This window comes from Schistocerca cancellata, chromosome 1 (genome assembly GCF_023864275.1).
Source record: "Schistocerca cancellata isolate TAMUIC-IGC-003103 chromosome 1, iqSchCanc2.1, whole genome shotgun sequence".
Classification (NCBI taxonomy): domain Eukaryota; kingdom Metazoa; phylum Arthropoda; class Insecta; order Orthoptera; family Acrididae; genus Schistocerca; species Schistocerca cancellata.
The window spans coordinates 771544736-771564655 of NC_064626.1; the positions used below are offsets into that span (position 1 = coordinate 771544736).

At 39.1% G+C, this 19920-nt stretch overlaps 1 protein-coding gene across 1 annotated transcript; it reads right to left on the reverse strand.

The window, feature by feature from the left end:
* Window positions 1–2186: 2186 nt before the first annotated feature.
* Window positions 2187–19441, reverse strand: LOC126162243 (programmed cell death protein 2-like). The gene is made up of 4 exons (XM_049918618.1): window positions 19304–19441; window positions 18825–18985; window positions 13789–14589; window positions 2187–4627 (listed from the first exon to the last, which is right to left on the reverse strand). Exons 1-4 carry the CDS (start codon window positions 19409–19411, stop codon window positions 4345–4347), a joined length of 1353 nt encoding a protein of 450 aa, XP_049774575.1. The 5' UTR covers window positions 19412–19441; the 3' UTR covers window positions 2187–4344.
* Window positions 19442–19920: the final 479 nt, after the last annotated feature.

Consider the following 19920-nt stretch of genomic DNA (forward strand, 5'->3'; position numbering starts at 1 on the left):
CCTCATTTGGTTTTTTACAGTTAGGAGTACACTACTACAGTAATGCATATTATCTGTTTAAAGTTACTACTGATAGCCACTAAACATTGCTGTTATATTGTATTAGTATATGAATATGTTCTTCTCCCCCTAACGGAATAATATTTTCTCAGTTAGTCAACATACTCAGGCCATAAAAAATGGTTTTAGGCGATGATTGTGGGTTAGAACCCCTTCAAAAAAACTGCTTTGAACTACAAAGACCGAAAGCTGTTCTCCAACATCTACATAATTCTCAACATAAAAAAGGTTTTAACGATAGCTATTTTTTGGCTGTTAACTGATTTTTCACTGTATATTAGGAACAATAAATAGCACAACTTTAGGAACTGAAGATAGCTGGAAGAAAAGTAAATGATATCAAATAGGATATCATATGGTTGTCAGAAGTGCAGTAAAAATGAAGACCAAATAGAATTCAAATTAGAGCGTATGTAAGAAGAACATAAAAATTAAAAAAATGATTCTTCAGTCGGCAACTTTGGGGATGATACTAGAACTGACACAGGTCATAGGCTTTGAGAATTTGTTGAGAAGATGAATATGTTTGTCCTTAACACATTACTGTAAAAGAAAACAAAACTGGACTTGACAAGGACCAAATGGAACTAAAAATGAAATTCACTAAACTTCATCAACCAAGAAAGAAACTGTACTGGACATAAATCAGTTGTAAATTACAAATGACTGCTAATGTGCAGAGTAAAATTGAGATACAGAGCTGTAAAAAACAGACTCATCAAGTAGGAAATCATAAATGTAGATTACGAGACATTATTTAAGGTGAAGGTGTGACATTTTAAATTATACAAGTTGAGCATCTGAGACAAAATATGTAGGATGATGATGATTAGTGTTTCAGGGCGCACAACAAAAATATGTAGGAGCTACACACATCCATACCACTATTAGTCCAACAATGTGTACTGTATGTTCTGTAATTTTAGTTATAATGTCTGAAGACTCCTATTTCCAATCATTTCATATTTTTATTTTCCTTCTAGGACTGCTTGATTACTGGTGTTTCAATCATTAGCAAACACACGCATTTAAATTCGAATAAAAATTTTAGTTTCATTTTCATATGTTATTTGGAGTGTTTATTTAAAAAATCTATGTTATTTATACTTTTTGTCCTGCAGTCACTTACAGTCTCCAATTCTTACAGTGTTAAATTAACCTCACCACAATCTTAACTTTTCTTGCTACCACTCACCACGTTAAATACTATGTTAACACTATCTAACTTCTACTAAAAAGAGGGTGGTAAGTATGATATTTGACAACTTATTGCATAACTTTGAAATGCTTTAAAAGAATAAAATATAGATCTGATCTGCAAAGTAATATCTCATTCTTGCTGCTTACAGGTGACAAATTTCATCAGCATGTTATCAATAAATATACATGAGAAACTGCGAGTATGCCAGCTGTCATACAAAAGACTTGATTCAGTCAGTACTGTCACACAAATTTAAATTTTACACTAAGATTTTATTTAAAGAAAACTTACAGATACTCCCCTTTTAAATCTAGACCTTTTCATTTACTGCATCAGGAGTAGTGACCGACATTTGCTGAAGCAAGACAGAAGACCACTATCACAAGCACTGAATTTACAAAAACAGTTAAATTAGTTTCCTGGATAACAGATTTCTACTTATAAATGTTATATGGCACTGAAAGTAAAGCTTAGTACTACGACATAGAAAAGGAAGCCAAAATGTGAAACAAACACTGTGATGATCAGTATCGCTGTGAAAAGCATTGTATTTACTAAACATGAAAAATGTTGCAGTCTTTAAATTTTTATTTTCCACTTCTGATAATGAAGACAATTATGGTAACATCTCTCATACCACATCAAAAATAAAACCATCTATGCAATGATCATAAAGATTCCATAACTACCAAGAAATAAAATCTTGTTTTAGATATGTTCAAACAAATTGTAATGTCTTTTCTTTAAAAGAGAGCCAGATATCTACTAATTGTGTCAAAGTGTACGAAACAGAGTAATGATAGTATTTCATATCAACAACTATAAAAGAGATTTGAGTAGTGGGGTTTAAAAGAGAAACTATTTAACTCCTCCTCCCTCCCCCACCCCACCCATCCACACACGAAATTGTTAAAAATATCTGATCTTCGTGTGATTGTGCATACCTATAAAAACTGGAATGATTAGTTCCACACAAAAGCAAAAGTCTAACATCTGTGCTGCAACTAAAATAAGATGCCAACACATAATGTCAAACAAGTCCTATTAAAACTAATGTATTGGTAAAATGTATCAGAGCAATGCAAACGAAATGTTAGAATTCTGTATCCAACAACTTTCAATATGAGCAACAATGTCTGATTACAGGTTATTATTATTATTATTTCAATTAAAAAGATAAATATTATTGTTTCTGCTATATAATAATATTTTCTGGTATACTTTCATAAATTACCAATTTCACTATCACTTTCATGTGCCAAAGGGCCTTCTACTTTTCTAGTATATTATAGTTACATACATAAAATTCATAACTTATCAATATAGCTCCTCCCACAATGATCCTTTTGCAGTACGATCTAGGTTTTTTTGACTAGACGTGTTTCTTACGCTCCCTAGATGTTTATTATACATCACAGTATAGTTACAACAGGTTGAGCACTTTTATAGTTGTCAAGCAATATTTGACAAGTCCTCAAGGATCATTCTGAAGCTCGTGGAAAAATTTTGTGCATTAAAATCATTATTTTTCTAATGCACTTAAGTTCCCATTGTCCATCAGTGCAGCACTTGAAATTGTTCATTCAAGTTTGGTGCATTACTGATTTCTTCCTTCAGGTAGCTTTTCGAGTCTATTATCCTCAAGATAATACAATGAACACTTTTACAATTTATTTACAAACTTTCTTAAGCCCTTCAATTATGTGGAGGGATTGACATCAGACAAAAATCCACCCATTCAGTCAGTAAAACATTAAATTCTAGCTACCATTCAATAAAATGGAGAACAGGTACTCTAGCAAGTCTAAATATACATTTTTTTCTTTCCTAACGAATTTTAAGCTTTATAAATATAAACTGACTTCTGTTGATCATTACTAATACATGAATATGTTGCAGAATGAAATACCTATATGTTTAAACATTATTAATCCATCTGAGAAAAAAATTCTAAAGAAAAAACCTCTCATGAAATCTTGTTCTATTTCTTGAAAAGTATTTTACATGCAGCTGGACAAGTGAGTCAGTGCCAGAACTGTTGAAACAGACGAATAAACTAATTATATATTAAGCTACCATACATTTATTGCTATTTGCTGGTTAAAAAAATTTCACACACAGCTCACATAATGGCAAAATCGCATGAATGTCCAGTTCTTCATTCTTTTTAAGATGACCTTTCAAGCAAACACAACAACATAAACAAAATCTCATTTTGACAATAATTAGAATCCATAACACTTTACTATAAATAGTAATAATACATTAATTGTACAAGTATCCTGAAATTTACAGATCTGGAATCTACAGATTACAAAAGAAGAAGAAGAAAAAATGGGACATACTACAAGCAAACAGCAATAAAGACACTATTTTGGATACTTCATCTAATTTTAAGTTGTGGTAACACATTCAATAATGCATTTCTTATGAAAAAACTTCAATAATAATGTCATTTTAAAACAGTACTTTTTGTGAGTGAACAAGCTAATCAAAAGGCTGAAGTGTGCTAGATTTAGAGTTCACTTGGACTAGATTTAGAGTTCACTTGGATTGAAAAAACCAGAGCACAGGTAAAAATTTGTGTGCTGACAGATCCTTTAAAACAAATACAGTATATGGATATGACAAAACAGTCACATCCAGAAACACACACTTTTAACCACCCCATCCAACTATTAAAAGGTAGTAGCACATACTTTTTACCAATATTTGTGTCTGTATTATCTCTGTTTCTACCTTCCAGTCTGAGACCTCAACATCAGGCTCTTGCACTGACATGCTCCACTTTGCCCTTACTCTCCCAGCTGCATCTTCAGAGAGTATATGAGCCACTGTTTCTGAAAACTTTACTGGACATTAAAAATCATGATATCACTTATCTAGGGAAAAAAAAGAAAGAGTAAAGTCAGCTTCATATGGCAACAGATTACACCCAATGACAAATAATGCATAAAGAGTTATGTAGACTAGGTTCATTGAGAAGGACTGGAAAACACTGTCTGGCAAAGGTGTTCCTCACCTCTCAAAGTGTAAAGACAAAAGAATGCCTGTCAAAATTATACAGTGCTACATCTGTTTCCCTAAATGACATTTTCAGACTGAACAATGATGCGCTCATTACGGAATGAGTCTCCAGCAGACCAGCAACTGCGACGACACGTAAATATAAGCACAGTTCCATATTCTACATGGGAACTTGAAGACACACCCTCTCCTGAACAAGCTACTGTTAAACGTAGTCGAGGAATCAGTGTAGGTAGCAGCTGCAGCTCAAACATCATATCACCAAGACAATGTGAACACCTTGCTGGTGATTCATTCACTGGCTGCAGCAATAATGGCCCACCACCTTCTCGGCAATACCTGTAATTTTTTAAAAATATAAAATTAGCTATAAAATTGTAATTTCCACAGTAATTAATATTTAACTGTTTCTATATGATTCAAACTGAGAACTTTATCTCTTTAATAAGAGTGTCATGATGGCTTCGTGTAAGAAACTATCCGAGCTGCCCTCCATGTTTACACAGTGTGTGGGAAGCAACATCTATGACTGGTAGCTCTTAAGCTGAACTGTGTCCCTTGAAATTAAAGTTGTGGATTTTAATTGTGCCACATTAGCTAATAAAAAGAACCTCTGGGCAATGGAAAGAACGGACTTGTTGTCAAATGTAAAGTAGATTTCTTCTGCGAAGGAAAATTATTATTACGAGCACCACACGTCATGCAGGTCTCACTCTTGTCTGTGGAATTCTATCCCCACAATTGGCTCCTTGGAACTCAAATACTCAATCAGCAGTAATCTTGGACAATCAGCACTCCAGTACAAACAACACTGGAATGTGACTGCACAATACCACAGTATTCACTGGACACAGTTGTGAGTGTTGGTTGAATCTTTAATACTACTACTACAGTTCTAAGAGTGAAAAACATTTAAACATCCTTTCTTCTTCACTGTTTATCAAGTTTTATAAGCTCATCAGACAAAATGTTTCACCATCCTTAAAAATGTGCACTGGTTCCTTTGGAATGCTGTACAATTGGGTGTACTTGGCAATTATGTAACCCTCCACCTCTTATGCAAGTCATGGTAGTTAATGGGGAGGGGGGGGGGGGGGTGCCAGTTGGTTGTATTGGAGGTGTGCAGTAAAATGGGTGGACTTGAAGACCTGATACAATGGCTGAATGGAGCTACCCTGTTTAGATAGGTACATAAACACACAGTGAAAGAAGTTGCCCAATTTGGTAGTGTATCAACGCAGACTGTGCAACTTGTCTATATGGAATTGTGTACCATTCACAAGCATGTAACATGTACATAACTGACAGAGACTGAAGACAACTGTCACACCTTGTCAGTGATAATTGGTTTAGAAACTACGATAATTTCTGTTACCAGTGAACGTACATCCATCTAAATCAGTTTCCAAATGAACAATTGTGAAGGAAATTGCATGCAATGGGCATTTGGAGTTAGGTACTTCACAAAATGCCATTGCTCGCTGCAGCACATAAAGCTGCAAGTTTTCAATGGCCAAACCAACAAATAAGATACATTGTGGGGCAAATAAAAGTGGCCCAGATAAGTGGAAACGATTGGACATGAATGTATGCATGTAACCACAACCATCACATGTACACCCGCCATGTGATTTCCACACTGGTTCAGAGCGCAGTAGCAGCTTTGTCAGCATGAGTGGTGCAGTGCAGAGGGGATGATGGTACTCACAGTGGAGCAACGGGTGTTCAGTGTGGAAAGTTACGTGACAACAAAGTCATGGAAACAGTGCGGTCAGTTGTTGCTAAGAAGTTTAATGGTGTCAAAGTGCCAGCAAAGAGTGCCACACAATCCTTAGTCTGAAAATGGCGTCAGACAAGATCTGTTTTGAACAAGTCAAAAAACATTCAAAAATGTGCCCACACATCAGAAAATGTGGCTGTAGTTCAGCAGAAAATACCCTTCAGAGTCCCACGAAATCAACCCAACGCATCTCACAAGAGACCGGAGTATCAAGTCAATCATGTGGATGAATACTCTACCTGCACCTACACATACATCCGTTCACGCATCAAAACTAGCAGAAGCTTCTCAGCACCTCCAGTTTTGCGAGTGGCTGTTCACTGAGATAATGAATGGCTTGGATACGGATTTGTTCTTTATGTCGCAAGAAGCCCAGTTTCACCTGAATGGTTATGTCAGCTCACAGAATCACAGGCTCTGGGCAGCGGAGAATCCGTATAACTTCCACAAAACACCATGACATGATCATAAGGTTGGATTTGGTGTGCAGTGTCTGCACAGCACATTATTGTTCCCATCTTCTTTCATCGCACACTGCCTTCGGCACATTACATTGCCAACATTTTGAAACCATTTGTGGCAGCATTAACACAGGAGGAAAAGATCTACAGTTACTTTCAACAGGATGGAGCAACTGCTCTTACAGACGGCCGAACCTTGGAGCACATTTACACAATCTTCATGCCTGACAGTCGTTAGCAAAGGTCATGGCCCTAGCTGGCCACCCACGTTACATGATCTGTCAGTGTGCAATTACTTTGTGTGGGGAGTCCTGATGCCTAAGGTGTATCACAACAACCCTCATAGTCTTCAAGAATTGCAGAAGAACATTTTGAATGAGTTTGAAGCAATTCCAGCAATTCGATCTGCCTTCAGCAACTTGCTGACCAGAGACAGAAAGTGCCAAGAGATGAATAGTGGTCACTTTCAACATCTGCTATAGTGAGGTTAGTACTGTATTTCCAGTCCTCTGCTACATTTCTTTGTATCCTGGAACTCTGTTCTCCAAGCCACTTTTACTTGGCCCACCCTGTAGTAATTGACTAGAGGCATGTAATGTGCTCCAATGGATCACAATTTCGGAAGTCTCCAAATGATGCAGCGATCAAGTGTACTAATGGTCCAATGAGGCATTTAACCTGCAGTGTGTGGTTCACACTGCAGGTGGCTCTGTGAGGCTTTGGTGGTGTTTTTTCATACCCTGGTTTAGGCCCATTCATTCAGGTTACTATGAACATGAACAAGGAAGTTAATGTCAACATTTTTGTGTTCAGGTGTTGCTCTTTCTTCCAGATCTTCATGATGATTATGTCCTGGATGACAACAGCCATGTTAACAGGGCTACACACTTACATTCATTGTTTGACAAACCATGAAAAGAATTTGTGCAACATGTTTTTCCAAGTAGAGACAGTAACTTCACATGTGAAGTACTACCTAGTGACTTAAGTCTTGATCTCACTATGCTTCAAAACCAGTGACTGCAGACCTAATACCTACAATGCCAGTCATATTTGATTATAAGATTTATGAAAACACCTATATTCCAAAGTGCAAAATGTTTGGGTGTTGGTAAAACAGACCAAGTGCACTATGATTCTTGCTTGTTATTACAGTGAAGACTGTTTGTGATAATGCTGAACAGTATATTACTTACTTCTCTGTGCAGTTCACTAAAAGTGTGGCAACATGGGTGACCTTACTAATTTGTTATGGGAGCCAGTTGGTGGAATGTAGCAACTGTACCAAAGACAGTCATTGTCTTTATGTAGATGGATAGTAACTGCTTCCAATGTGGTTGTGGTGGCAGTAGTCGTACATACAATACAGAACACAATTATGATTAAAACTTGCTCACAATGAGGCTTATCACTGAACACAAGTTACAAACAACTGTAGAGCTAAGACTACATAAAGTGGTATCAAAAATCAATTAGCAGATTGATCAGATCACATGCCTACCAGTCTAGCAACAATTTCACTACCAGAACCTTTCCAAGACTGGTGGCAATCTCCAACCTCTGATCACCACAATTAACACGAGTACAATGCAAGGAACTGATCTAGAAGAGGGTAACATGATCTACTAACTTTTTTGTCTTGTTTTCACTAAAAGGATTGCTCTAAAAATAAATAGAATCCACAGAACCTTATTAAGTGGACTGCCTAACCTATCGTTAACAGAGGAATGTGACCACACGTTCATTGTATTCCACTGGAAAAATAATCATCTATGAACAAATTACAACCAATTCTGGGCATGATCCTATTTGAAACAGTATTCTCTTGCCTTCTTCTTTAAATGTTGTTTTCCACAAAAAAAGATGTGAAATGCAATAAACTCAGAGTATTCTTGGCTCGGTTAAAATTTAATTTCTGATTTGTCAGTAGACTTAAAGCAAACAGTTGCATGTAAGCCTATTTATGAGTAGTGCTCAAGTGCCTGGGATTCCTGTATAGTTGGTTTAATGGGGGAAGACAAAAGAATTCATATTTATCAAGCAATTTTTAAAATAATAAATATTATGAAAAGTATAGATTGCTACTCACTGTAAAGATTGCATGTGGAGTTGTAGACACGCATGACAAAAAGACTGTTACATATAAGCTTTCACCCAAGGCCTTCTTCCGAAAAGAGAAATGCACACACATTCACACAAGCAAGCAGTTGTCACACAACAGCTACCTCCAACCACTCTGGCCAGACTGCAACAGAAACACACTGAATGGGAGTGGCGGGGAAGGGATATCACGGTACAGATGGGGGACAGAGGATTTGGCGGTGTGTGGCGGAGCATGCAGGGACTAGAGGCAGTAGGTAAGGACTGCAGAGACAGTGTTGGTAGGCTATAGAGGAGGAAGAGGAGAAAATGGGGGAGCAGAAAGAAGAGGAGCAGAAGAGGGTAGAAGACTGGTACTTGTGCTGGCAGAAAGCAGTGCACAATGAGGGTGAGGGGAGGTGCATTGTGAGGAGCTGACAGGACAGAGTGGGTAGAAACAGTTGGGTGGAGGCTGTGATAGCAGGTTACCATAAGTTGAGTTGAGGATGATTTCAGACATGGAGAATGTGTTATAACAGTAACACCCATCTGCGCAGTGCGGAAAAGCTGGTGGTGAAGAGGAGGACAAAAATAGTCCAGGTTGTGAAGCACTCATTGAAATCAAGTATGTTAGATACAGCTGCAGGTTGTGCCACAGGGTAATACAATTTGCTCTTGGACACAGTATGATAGAGGCCATTCACCCTAATGGATAGCTGGTTGTTAGTCATACCAATATGAAAGCTAATCAATGAATGCAGAAGAGCTGGTATATAACATGGCAGCTTTCAAAGGTTGCCCTGCCGCAGATGAGACAGGATAAGCAATTGACAGGACTGGAATAGGAAGTGGTGGTGGGTGGGTGGGTGGGTGGGTGGGTGGGTGGGTGGGTGGGTGGGTGGTGGGGGGGGGGGGGGAGGGTTGAGTTGGTAGGTGAATTGGGCAAGTCTTTCACCTGGGTCTTCCACAGTGATATGATCCCCTTGGCAAGGGGATTGCGAGTGGCATGAGGATGGACAAGGATGATGTAGCTTTGCAGCTGGTTCTTGGCAGTAATGGGAGTAATGGGGTGGGGGATATGGCACAGGAAATCTGTCGAAGGCCTTCATGAGATCTTCAGTGTACTGGGCAAGTGACTTCTCGTTACTGGGCATGCTGTTCTCGGGTGGCCAAGCTTTATGGGAAGGATTATTTTGGTGTGAATGGATGACAGCTGTCAGAATGTAGGTACCGTAAGTGGTTGGCAGATTATATGTGGGCAGAGGTGTTGTTGAGGCCATCAGAGAAAAGGTGGTCAACACCCAGGAAGGTGCCATGCTGGGTTGCGGAGGACAAAGTGAAGTGAATGTGAGGAACATGTTGAGGTTGTGAAGGAATGGTGGTAAGGGTGTCCTAGCCCCGGGTCCATATCATGTCGATAGCATCAATGAACCTGAACAGGACCAGGGGTTTGGAGTTTTTGGATGCTAGGAAGGTTTCCTCTAGATGGCCCATAAACTGGTTGGCATAGGAGGAAGCCATACTAGTGTCATGACTGTGTCACACATTTGTTTCTATATCTTCCCTTCAAAGGAGTAGTTATGTGTTAGGAGAAAGATAGTAAAGTGTACGAGGAATCAGGCAGTGGTTTTAGAGACTGAAGGACGATGGGAAAGGTAGCATTCAATACGGATAAGACTATGGGCATGAGGGATGTCCGTGTGTAGGGAAGTGGCATCAACAGTGACAAGTAGGTATCGAGGAAGCATAGCAGTGGAGATGGTGCCAGAGTCGGTGAAGGAAGTGGTTGGTATCTATGATGTGGGAGACTAGATTTCAGGCAATTGGTTGGAGGTGTTCGTAAGTGAGAGCAGAAATTCCATCAGTGGGAGCACAATATCCAGATACAATGAGGGGTCCAGAATTGTTGGGTTTGTTGTTTTTAGGGTGCTTGGAGAAGATGGGTGTGCAGGAATGAGGAACAGAATTGATTCATGGCATAGTTTCTGGCATGGGCTAATGCTTTAAAGCAAGGATTGGACATTATGTTGGATTTCTGTGAAAGGATCACTCTGGAAGAGTTTACAGGTGGAGGTGTCAGATAACTGGCAGAGGCCTTCCACCAGACAGTCACTGTGATTCGTAACGACAGTGGTGGAACCTTTGCAGGTAGGATGATAAGGTCAGGACCTTTTTTGAGATTGCGTATGGCTGTCCTTTCTTCTTCTGAAATGTTGGTGTTCTTAGGAAGGGACTTGGGGAAGGATGGTAAGCCCAAGTTGGAGGTAAGGAACTCCTGGAATGTTACCAGGTCATAGTTAGGTGAGAGGTGGAGGTATCATGGTTGGATGGTAGTGTAAAATGGGAGAGGCAGGATTCATTATGATGATGATTATGTGTTTAAAGGCACCAAACTACTGGGTCATTAGTCCCACCATTTCATGAGAGAAACATGTAAAAAGGTAAAAAGCAAAACAAGGGGGACTTGGCTGCTCCAACTATATAAGCAAGTCAAAGAAAGAGTTTGATAAAGAGTGTGACAGTAGTTGTAACATGAAAGGTAAAAGAAAACAGAGATAACTCAGGCAGCATCTTGTGCAAGAGTGTTGCAAGGCACAACAAGGTAGGAGAGTAACCTGTGGCTGCATGTGGGGTACCTGCTGCAGGGGGAGGCTCTTCCCCTCACAACCACCCCTAACACTGAAAGTAGAGGAGTATTATAGTTTAGAGCAAAATCTCCCCCTCCCCCTTAGGAAATGCAATATTTTTGTAGTGGTTGTATCATCATATGCAAGCATCTGAGGTAGTTAGGTAGGAAAGCTGAGAGCATGCTGCAGACCAACTAGCAGGATGCACTCAACAAGAACATGTGCTACAGTCAGTAGACTCCGCAGTTGCAGGATGATGATCCTCCCAATGCAGAAGGAGCTCATTGTTGTGTCTCCAAGAGGCCTGGAAAAATGTATGCCAAACCGTAATGGACCTTTTAATCGCCCTCAACTTGTTTTGGGTCGTAGTAGCCTGTCATTCCTCCCAGACCCTCACAGTATTGCATCAAAGTTGTAATCATAAGTCATTGCCCAGTACTGTGAAGTCTGTAGTTGTGTCTTTAGCTAGAAAGTTGACAAGTTCAGTTCCTGGAATGCCAATGTGGCTCAGTGTCTAGATGAAGGTCACTGTCTTTCCAGAGGTCAATAGGTCTTGGAAGTTGGTGACAAAATGAATTTTTGGTATAGCACAGGGATATGATTTTTAAGCAACTCGTGGAATCGCTACAAATCAGAAAGTTTTTTGTGGTCAGGGACTTAACGTACCACAAAGCCTGAGATATGGCAACCAACTCCACAGTATATACACTGCAGGAACTCAGCAGAGTGTGCTTCTCATGTCCCCTTGCACATGCAAAAGCATAACCAACCCTGGCGCTGACTTTCGATCTGTCCATGTAAATGCATACATAATTAGAATAACTGTGGAGGACCAAACAAAACAGGTGTTGGAGAAGGGTGGGATCAGCATCCTTCTAGGGGCCACAAAAGAGGTCCATCCATATCACAGGATAGGGTACAGACCACAAGGGTGTCGAGAGGAAGCTCTAGAAACACAGACTAAAGGAGGTTGTTTGGTGTCCCTCAGTAGAGTATCAAGTCAAATTCCAGCTGGTCTACCCAGTTCCGGCCAATGTGCAAACAGTCTGGGCTGTTGGTTGTGGAACAGAGTTGATAGACATGGTTCAGTAGGCATCTGACAAATTGTGAAGCTTATCAGTTAAAGAATGGCAAAAGAGAGAAAACATGACTGCTCCTTGACAACACACCAACTCATCCATCTTGTGAGATCTTAATCGAAAAGGACACACTCACGAAAGTGATATTCCTCTCATCTAGCACAACCTCATTATTACAGCTCTTGGATCAAGATGTTATAGAGACTTTCAAACAGTTTTACAGAAAAGAACTATTATTTAAGTTATTGTCAGAAAGAGAAGTGGAAGCAGAATGAAGTCTGTCAAGAAATAAAAATACTGATTTGGAAAATGTGTCCTACATGATAAGACCAGCATGGGATAGTGTAAAGAACAGAATTTGAAAAAAGGCTGGAATAAAATTTTGGGTATGGCGGAAAGTCCTCAAATTCTAATTTAAAATGATGAACAGAATGGTGTGTCCAAAATGTTCAATATGCAAAAAGAACTCAATTGCCATGACACTCAAGACAGATGAGTGCTGATGATGCAGATACAGGGCACTAAATCTTGCAGGATATTGAAATTGTAAACCTTTGCACTGATAAAGCTGAAGCAACCAGCATCTCGTCAACTAGTGGTCCAGAAAATGAAGGTGGCAATATTCTGGCTGCTTCTGAAGCATTTACTTGTTCACATAATGTCTTCCGATGGTTTGAAGCTCAAGATAAAAGTGACCACTATCAGATATCTGCCCCCCCCCCCCCCCCAAAAAAAGTGCATGACTTACCTGCTTGAAAGCTGGTAGGCTTGCTTAGACTGACCATACTTAGAATTTTTTTAAAAAATTATTCCTATACATACATACAGTACATGCAAAATGCATATGTATTACATATTTTTTGTATACTAGGCAGTACTACACACATTCCTACTGTACTTGACTTTGTAATAATAAAAGGGATTAACATTGTTATAAATATAATTAATTTTTAATGGGTAAATTAGTAAATAAAAGTATACAGTTCGATTATCCAAATAAACCTGTTTTCTGAACACCCATGTCCCCCAATTAGTTTGGATAATCAACACTCTACTGTAGAATTGACCACACCTTTTCTTAAAATACTCACTGAAGATAGCATTGTGTCCACAGTGCTAGAGGAATGGTGGCCCCTCTGCACCCATCAGGCTGAAGTGCCAAACTTGACCTTTTCTCTCGCAAAACCAGTAGTTTTTACATTCCCACTACCTCACCCCCCCCCCCCCTTCCAACCCACCCTGCCACTTCCAGTTTCACAATGCCTCTATCAAAACTTCTGTAACTTCTCCACATGTGAACCCACTGTGTACATGCTTTATAAAAAAAAAAGTTTGATGGCATGTAAGAACTGATAAACATGGATTTCAACAGGCTAGTGACTGTTGATAAAATGCTTACTTATCTGTAGTCTTAAAAATGACTAATTTCAAACAGACATTTTAAATTTCTTGCCATTTAACAAATAAAACTTACCTTATAATCTGACCTGGATTACGCTGTATGCGAAGCAGGAACTGATGGAACATTTTATCGCCATGGGCTGGAATACTTTTTTCATATTTTTCTTGTGTTAACTGGTCACCTTGACCCACGGAAACCATTTTTTCTTGCTCTGGACTAAATGAACCTTCCTCACTATTTTGCTGATACTCTTGCAACAATTCTCGGACATGTTCTGAAAGAGGAGTAATTGATGGCGAACCACCCAAATTCTCCTCATCAACACTTATGAAGTAGGGAGCAAATTCAAGTGAACAGGATGATGGCATTCGTTGTCCACTTGCTTCACTTGAGTTTCTGAGAACTGCTGGCAAAGGTGCTGTTTCTTGAAGCAATGCTATAAGGTCATGTTGAGGGGCTGTTGGTGTATCAATGCTGACCACTTCACCTTCATCTCCTTCTATCTCTGCTGTAGCTGCTGGAGAAATGAGACATCCAACAGCTCCTCCTTCCTGAATTCCTGCTCCGCCCTTCAGTTCTCCACAATTGGCATTCCTTTCATCGAGGTTCAGATTCCCAAGCTGCATTCTCAGGTCACACTGATTATCTTCCATTTCATTATCATCATCTGACACATGTTCACAGCTCTCCACATTTTTTATGCAAGCTATTACATTACCATTTTCTTCATTGTTGTTAACATTGTTGTCATCATCCCAATCATCAGCCTCTTGGCACCAGTCAGTAGTAGTTCCAGTATTGACAGTGACTGCTGGTGAGGCAACACCAGTATCAGAAGCAGTATCAACTGTTTGGCTACGCACACAGATCCAGCTGCATACATAAGAAATAGAAGTTACGGGGCAATACACTGTGGGAATGAGACTTATTCTACAATATATGTCGTTCACTTCAAACACAAAAATGAAAGAGCTCTCTTTAGAGAACATAAAACTGTCCGGCCAGTTTGTGCTATGTTATGTGTGGTAAGAATACACTATGACACCCAATAACAATTATACAATAAAAATTATTACAGACTAAGTATTCAAGCAATCTCCATGAAGAGAATATGATAGAATATTTTCTTCCAATCATCTAGTCAACTAATGAACTTCTCATCATGTGTCTTCTTCCTTGGCTCCGTTATGCTTTACATTGTAAAGTTCTGAAATATTACACTTTGTAACTCAAAGGGTTGTTAAGCCCTCTCGCTCCCTTTAGCCTTCACTACTCTTTGCTAACTACTATCTAGAGGTCATTCAAAAGGGAATCTAAGGCCTATATTGTTATTCACACATCTAATCCTCAACTCTTAATTTGCAGTAGAACTATGTACACCAAATTTAATGAAAATTGCAAATAAACTCAAACTTGATGGGTGTGTAGAACTGAAAATTACAGAGAGATGAAGTGCACATACACCAAAAAGCACCCTTTTCGAGTGACTGGAAATTTCAATGTCACATTTGAATGATTGTCAAATGAAGAGGAACTGTGAAACTAAATTGTCATTGCCCCTGCATCATTAATGATTAGTTCAAAAGATGAACAACAGACCCTACAAATTTTGGGTCAACCAAAAGTTGTGCCTTTGGCCCAATTTAACTTTGTTGTGTAGGGTCATTGTGTTGTGGCATCTTTGTAATGGATATTTGTTTACAGAGCACATGTTGGAGTAAGCAGTGGTACACTGTAGTGTAGGATGATTGTGTTTATAATCTGTTTGTGAGTGATGTTAGTGTGACATTGGATTTATTGGCGTTTTCGGAGGTGGTAGTCGTTCACTTGTCCATAAGTTATTTTAATCTTGTTAGTTACTGGCTATGAATTAGTTATCGGTTTTTGAGCTGTTAGTTTGGCATTTGAAATTTGCTCATCTGTGGAATTTAATTGTGTGTGTTCTTCATGGATCTAATGACTAAATTCAATTCATTTAGTAGTGGCAGCTATGGACAAGAATATGGCTGCGACTATAAAATTTCCACGTTATCTGGCTTCACCGGACAGCAAGAGTTTTCATCAGTGCAGCCAACTGACAAAATTCAAGAAAGTTGCTGCTTCTTGAATCTGGCACAACTACATGTGGTAGCATCATCATGGTAACGTTTAGAGGTCTATTGGGGATTGGGTTTCTGGTTCAAGAAATCTAGTCTGACCATATGAGATACTGTTCTGCTAACTTATTACTGGCGTTTTCATTTGTCTGTCTGGTTATGATCACATGAGATGAGCTTCAGGGGTAGGCACAATTGAGATTAGTTTCCTTTTTTCATGAGATTCCTTTTACACAGTTTATAGAGTATAGGGTGATCTTTACAAGGGGTCTGGAGGAGGGGGGTGGGGTCACTGCAGAAACTGATGAGTCACACTTTGGAAAGAGTAAGTATGGGAGGGGCGATCGACCTGTGGGGAAAATGGATGTGTGTGTGTGTGGGGGGGGGGGGGGGGGGGGAGGTATCCTGATGTGGTTTTAGGGTGGTGGGGAAGTGTACAAAATGGGTTTAGGTTGGTTCAATAAAAGAACATATAGAACAGCATTTCACTATTGTTTCAGATACTTTTTCTTCACACACGGATCTGGGTACTATGGGCTTTTGACATTTAACAGTGAACCATAGCATAGAGGTTACAGATTATGCAACATGAGCCTGTGCCAGTACCATAGTGGGTTATTGGGGACTGTGAAGTCTGTTACAGAGATGGAGAAGAGGCGCTATTCTATTCCAGTTTCATCTTGATGAGTATTGCTGAGGAAAGAAAGTGCTGGAAAACGGTATTTCAACGTCTCTTGAAGCTTGTGGGGAAAATGTACATTTCAAAGGTAGGCAGTTAAACATGTGAGAGGGAAGGTATTGTTTAATGTGGATTGGGGCATTGTGGAATGGAGTGTGCCCCCCCCCCCCCCCCCCTTTTTATTCTTTTTAGGGCAAGGGGGACAAAATTACACTTGTGTTAATGCGTTTTGTTTGAATTTAATATTATTTTTGTATGTATGTTTTTATGTGGGTACTGGATGGGAATGGGTATCAGTTGGCTGGTGGGAGGAGGAGGGGGCAGTTATGGTTAGGGAGGTGTGGGTCTTAAATAATGGTTATTTGTGTGTGTGTGTGTGTGTGTGTGTGTGTGTGTGTGTGTGTGTGTGTGAATTAATCTGTTAGCTGACTGAGTGACAAGTATGTTCTTATGGTTTTTTGGTCTTTATATGTAAGAAATGTAATGTGTTTGTTTATGTATATAATTTTCTTTGAGATATGAGTATTGAAATTTTTGTTGAAGTAGTTTTTTTACCATTTTCAGTTTTCAGTTGGTACTTGAACTTCACATTTATTAATTTATATTGGAGGATGTCACGGGATGTGGCCTCACTAGGTTTAGAGATTAGTTACTTGTGATAGTTATGGTTTGGTGGCATCCTCACCTGAAATTAGTGTTCAATGTGTTGAAGGTATGTGGGAGTCGCTGGTATTGTGGGCTTCATTTGAGCTATATAGCTCAAATGAAATTGTCAATACAGAGTTTTGGATTTATGTGTGGGTTCGTGATATCACAGTTCAAAATCAATGTGTGGTACTGCGATTTTCATTTATACTGAAAATTTTGATTGTCACACCATGCCACTCTGGTTCATATAGAGCTTCCTGCTATCTTCTTGTGGAACCAGTATATCTAGATGAGGCTTCTGGACTGTACAATGTGCCCAGTATACAGCATAACTGCAGCCTCGTCCACAAGTTTGTAAAGGCCATACAGCTACTTCATTAATGTTAGCTTAACAATGGAATATAACACTGGTGTGGCCTTCTCTGTATCAACAGTATGTTGCAGGTGAGATTAGTAACAGACATACAATTGCATCAGATTCTGTTGCCACTAAATCATAAACCTCTCAGACTGCAATGGGCACAGGACATGATAACTGGCAAGCTGAGTGATGAACTTTTAGTGTTGCTTCAAGAGTCCCAAATGAATCTATCTTAGAATGGTGATCACATTGTGTTAATTGCCATCATGCTGACCAAAATCTGTACATTACATTTTCAAGTGACAGAAGAAGAAACATCTAGTATAGTAGTTTGAGATGTCACCAGGTACAGAATGTAATTACAACTTATTTATAATGAGGGTAAACTGAATAGCAATACCAGGGAGAGTTAAGAGCAAGAGAGATTGCCTCATTTTTGGACGACTCCACATGCCACATTCAAGGTGAGCTGTGACTGGCCACAGGAGTTAAGAAAGTTTATAGCCTTTCTTCAAACAACCAAAGGTCCCTCCACAATGGATATAGTGAACAACAGGTACTGTTGGTTCCCTGGTCTGCACATTTGCCTGACTGAAAAGTACATGAAATATGCTTGGAATTTCGCTCAACAACAACTTGTACACTACTGCTCTCCAGCAATCACTGCTGAAGTGGACTGAAAGTGCCTTGGAATACATTTTTAAAAAATTTCTTTGTTTTCATTTCACAAAATTCAGAGGTTTTGACTGACACAGAAATTTCAAAGTCTGACATCAAGTACCATACGATTTTGTATCCCAAACACTTGTGTATTGTTGCGCACCTAATTTTTGTACAGAGGGCATTTCAGTCAAGTGTATCTATCCTTCACGGTGTTGCAATATTCACAAATATTTGCAGAAATCATATCCACTCAAACGATATTACTCCCATATACAAAATCAGAAAATGCAACATTGACTATGTCAACAGAGTGAGTCTGTCAACAGAGAAGTCCCTTTCACACTACCACAATACAAAAAATCACAACGTCAACGTAATCTTCAGCAAAAATACAATATTTTCTGCGTTTTGAAGTAATGTATTCTATACACACTCATCAGAAGCGCACTTTAAAACGATAAAAAGAAAAATGACTCTTTATATAGGCGACATAAGTAAAAACAAAACTTGACACGCATACGCTGAGAATGCAAATTAAGATGTAAGTTCGGCTTCTTTCTCGCCCATGTTCACCAGTCTTTGGAAATCTACCAGCCACCAGAAATCCTAGATGTCAATATGTCTATTATGACCTAATGTAGATCTATAACAAATATCTCACCTTTCGCTTTGATTCCAGCAGTTTGGATTTATGCAACCAAAAATATATAAAGTTCTGTGGTACGGAGAATTTTCGAGTGGAGCATAAATCTGTACGATCAGTGGAAGTACGAGACCACACAACTGACACGACGGAGTCGGAATTCCATCGCATGGCCAATCCTTAAAGTAAAACAAATTATAATTTCACTCAAGATTCACAGAGACAAGAGACACCGTCATTAAAGTAACTGATTCTTTGACAGTTAATTCCACTGGAGATTCACAGAGACAAAGTGCCAGGGTCATTAAAGCAACTGATTCTTTGACAGTTATGAGAAAAAACAAAACTGCGCAATGATATACAACATAGATAATATTCAAACAACACATTTGACAAGTACTGCGTATCACCGCAGTACTTAAATATCTCATTACCACCAGCCAACAACGTATGTATTCACTAAAAATAATTTCAGAACTTATTAAGATGGTACGCACCGGTTTACCACCGATTTTATTTGTTGTAAAATTAACAAAAGACTTGTGTTTTTCTGTGATTATCTCATCTTCGAAACCCAATAAAACTCTACCACCTTTCCTGGCCATTTTCCTGCAACATAAAATATTCAGTACAAAACAAACACAAATTCCGTCTGCAAGGTCAAAGACTAATCACTACAGATATGTCAGTCGTTACAAAATGCTACACTCTTTGTCAATATGTTACACTAACAATCTGAAGGCCTAACCACCCGCAAGTATCGGTCTGCGCAAATATCTGCACACATGTCTGCGCAAGCAACAAATCGCTGCAAATGTGGTATATTTACATGACACAAGTTCCAATCAACTGCTCGCCCGACTTCTGTCGGTACTCGGTATAAAAATGCTATTGTGAGAACAAGAAACCGTCCAGTGAACTGCATTGTTTGTTGCCCTTGAACGAGTAGCTGATTTCGATAGTTTGATTTTAATTCTTTGTTTTTCGTTTTTTGTTTATAGCTGTACTTCCGACGTTACTCATAATAGTCAAATGTCTTTAAGTATATCTGGGTTTTATTTCTGACCTATATAATTGGTGACCCCGAAAACAAGATCGCTTTAAGTTGCAACAA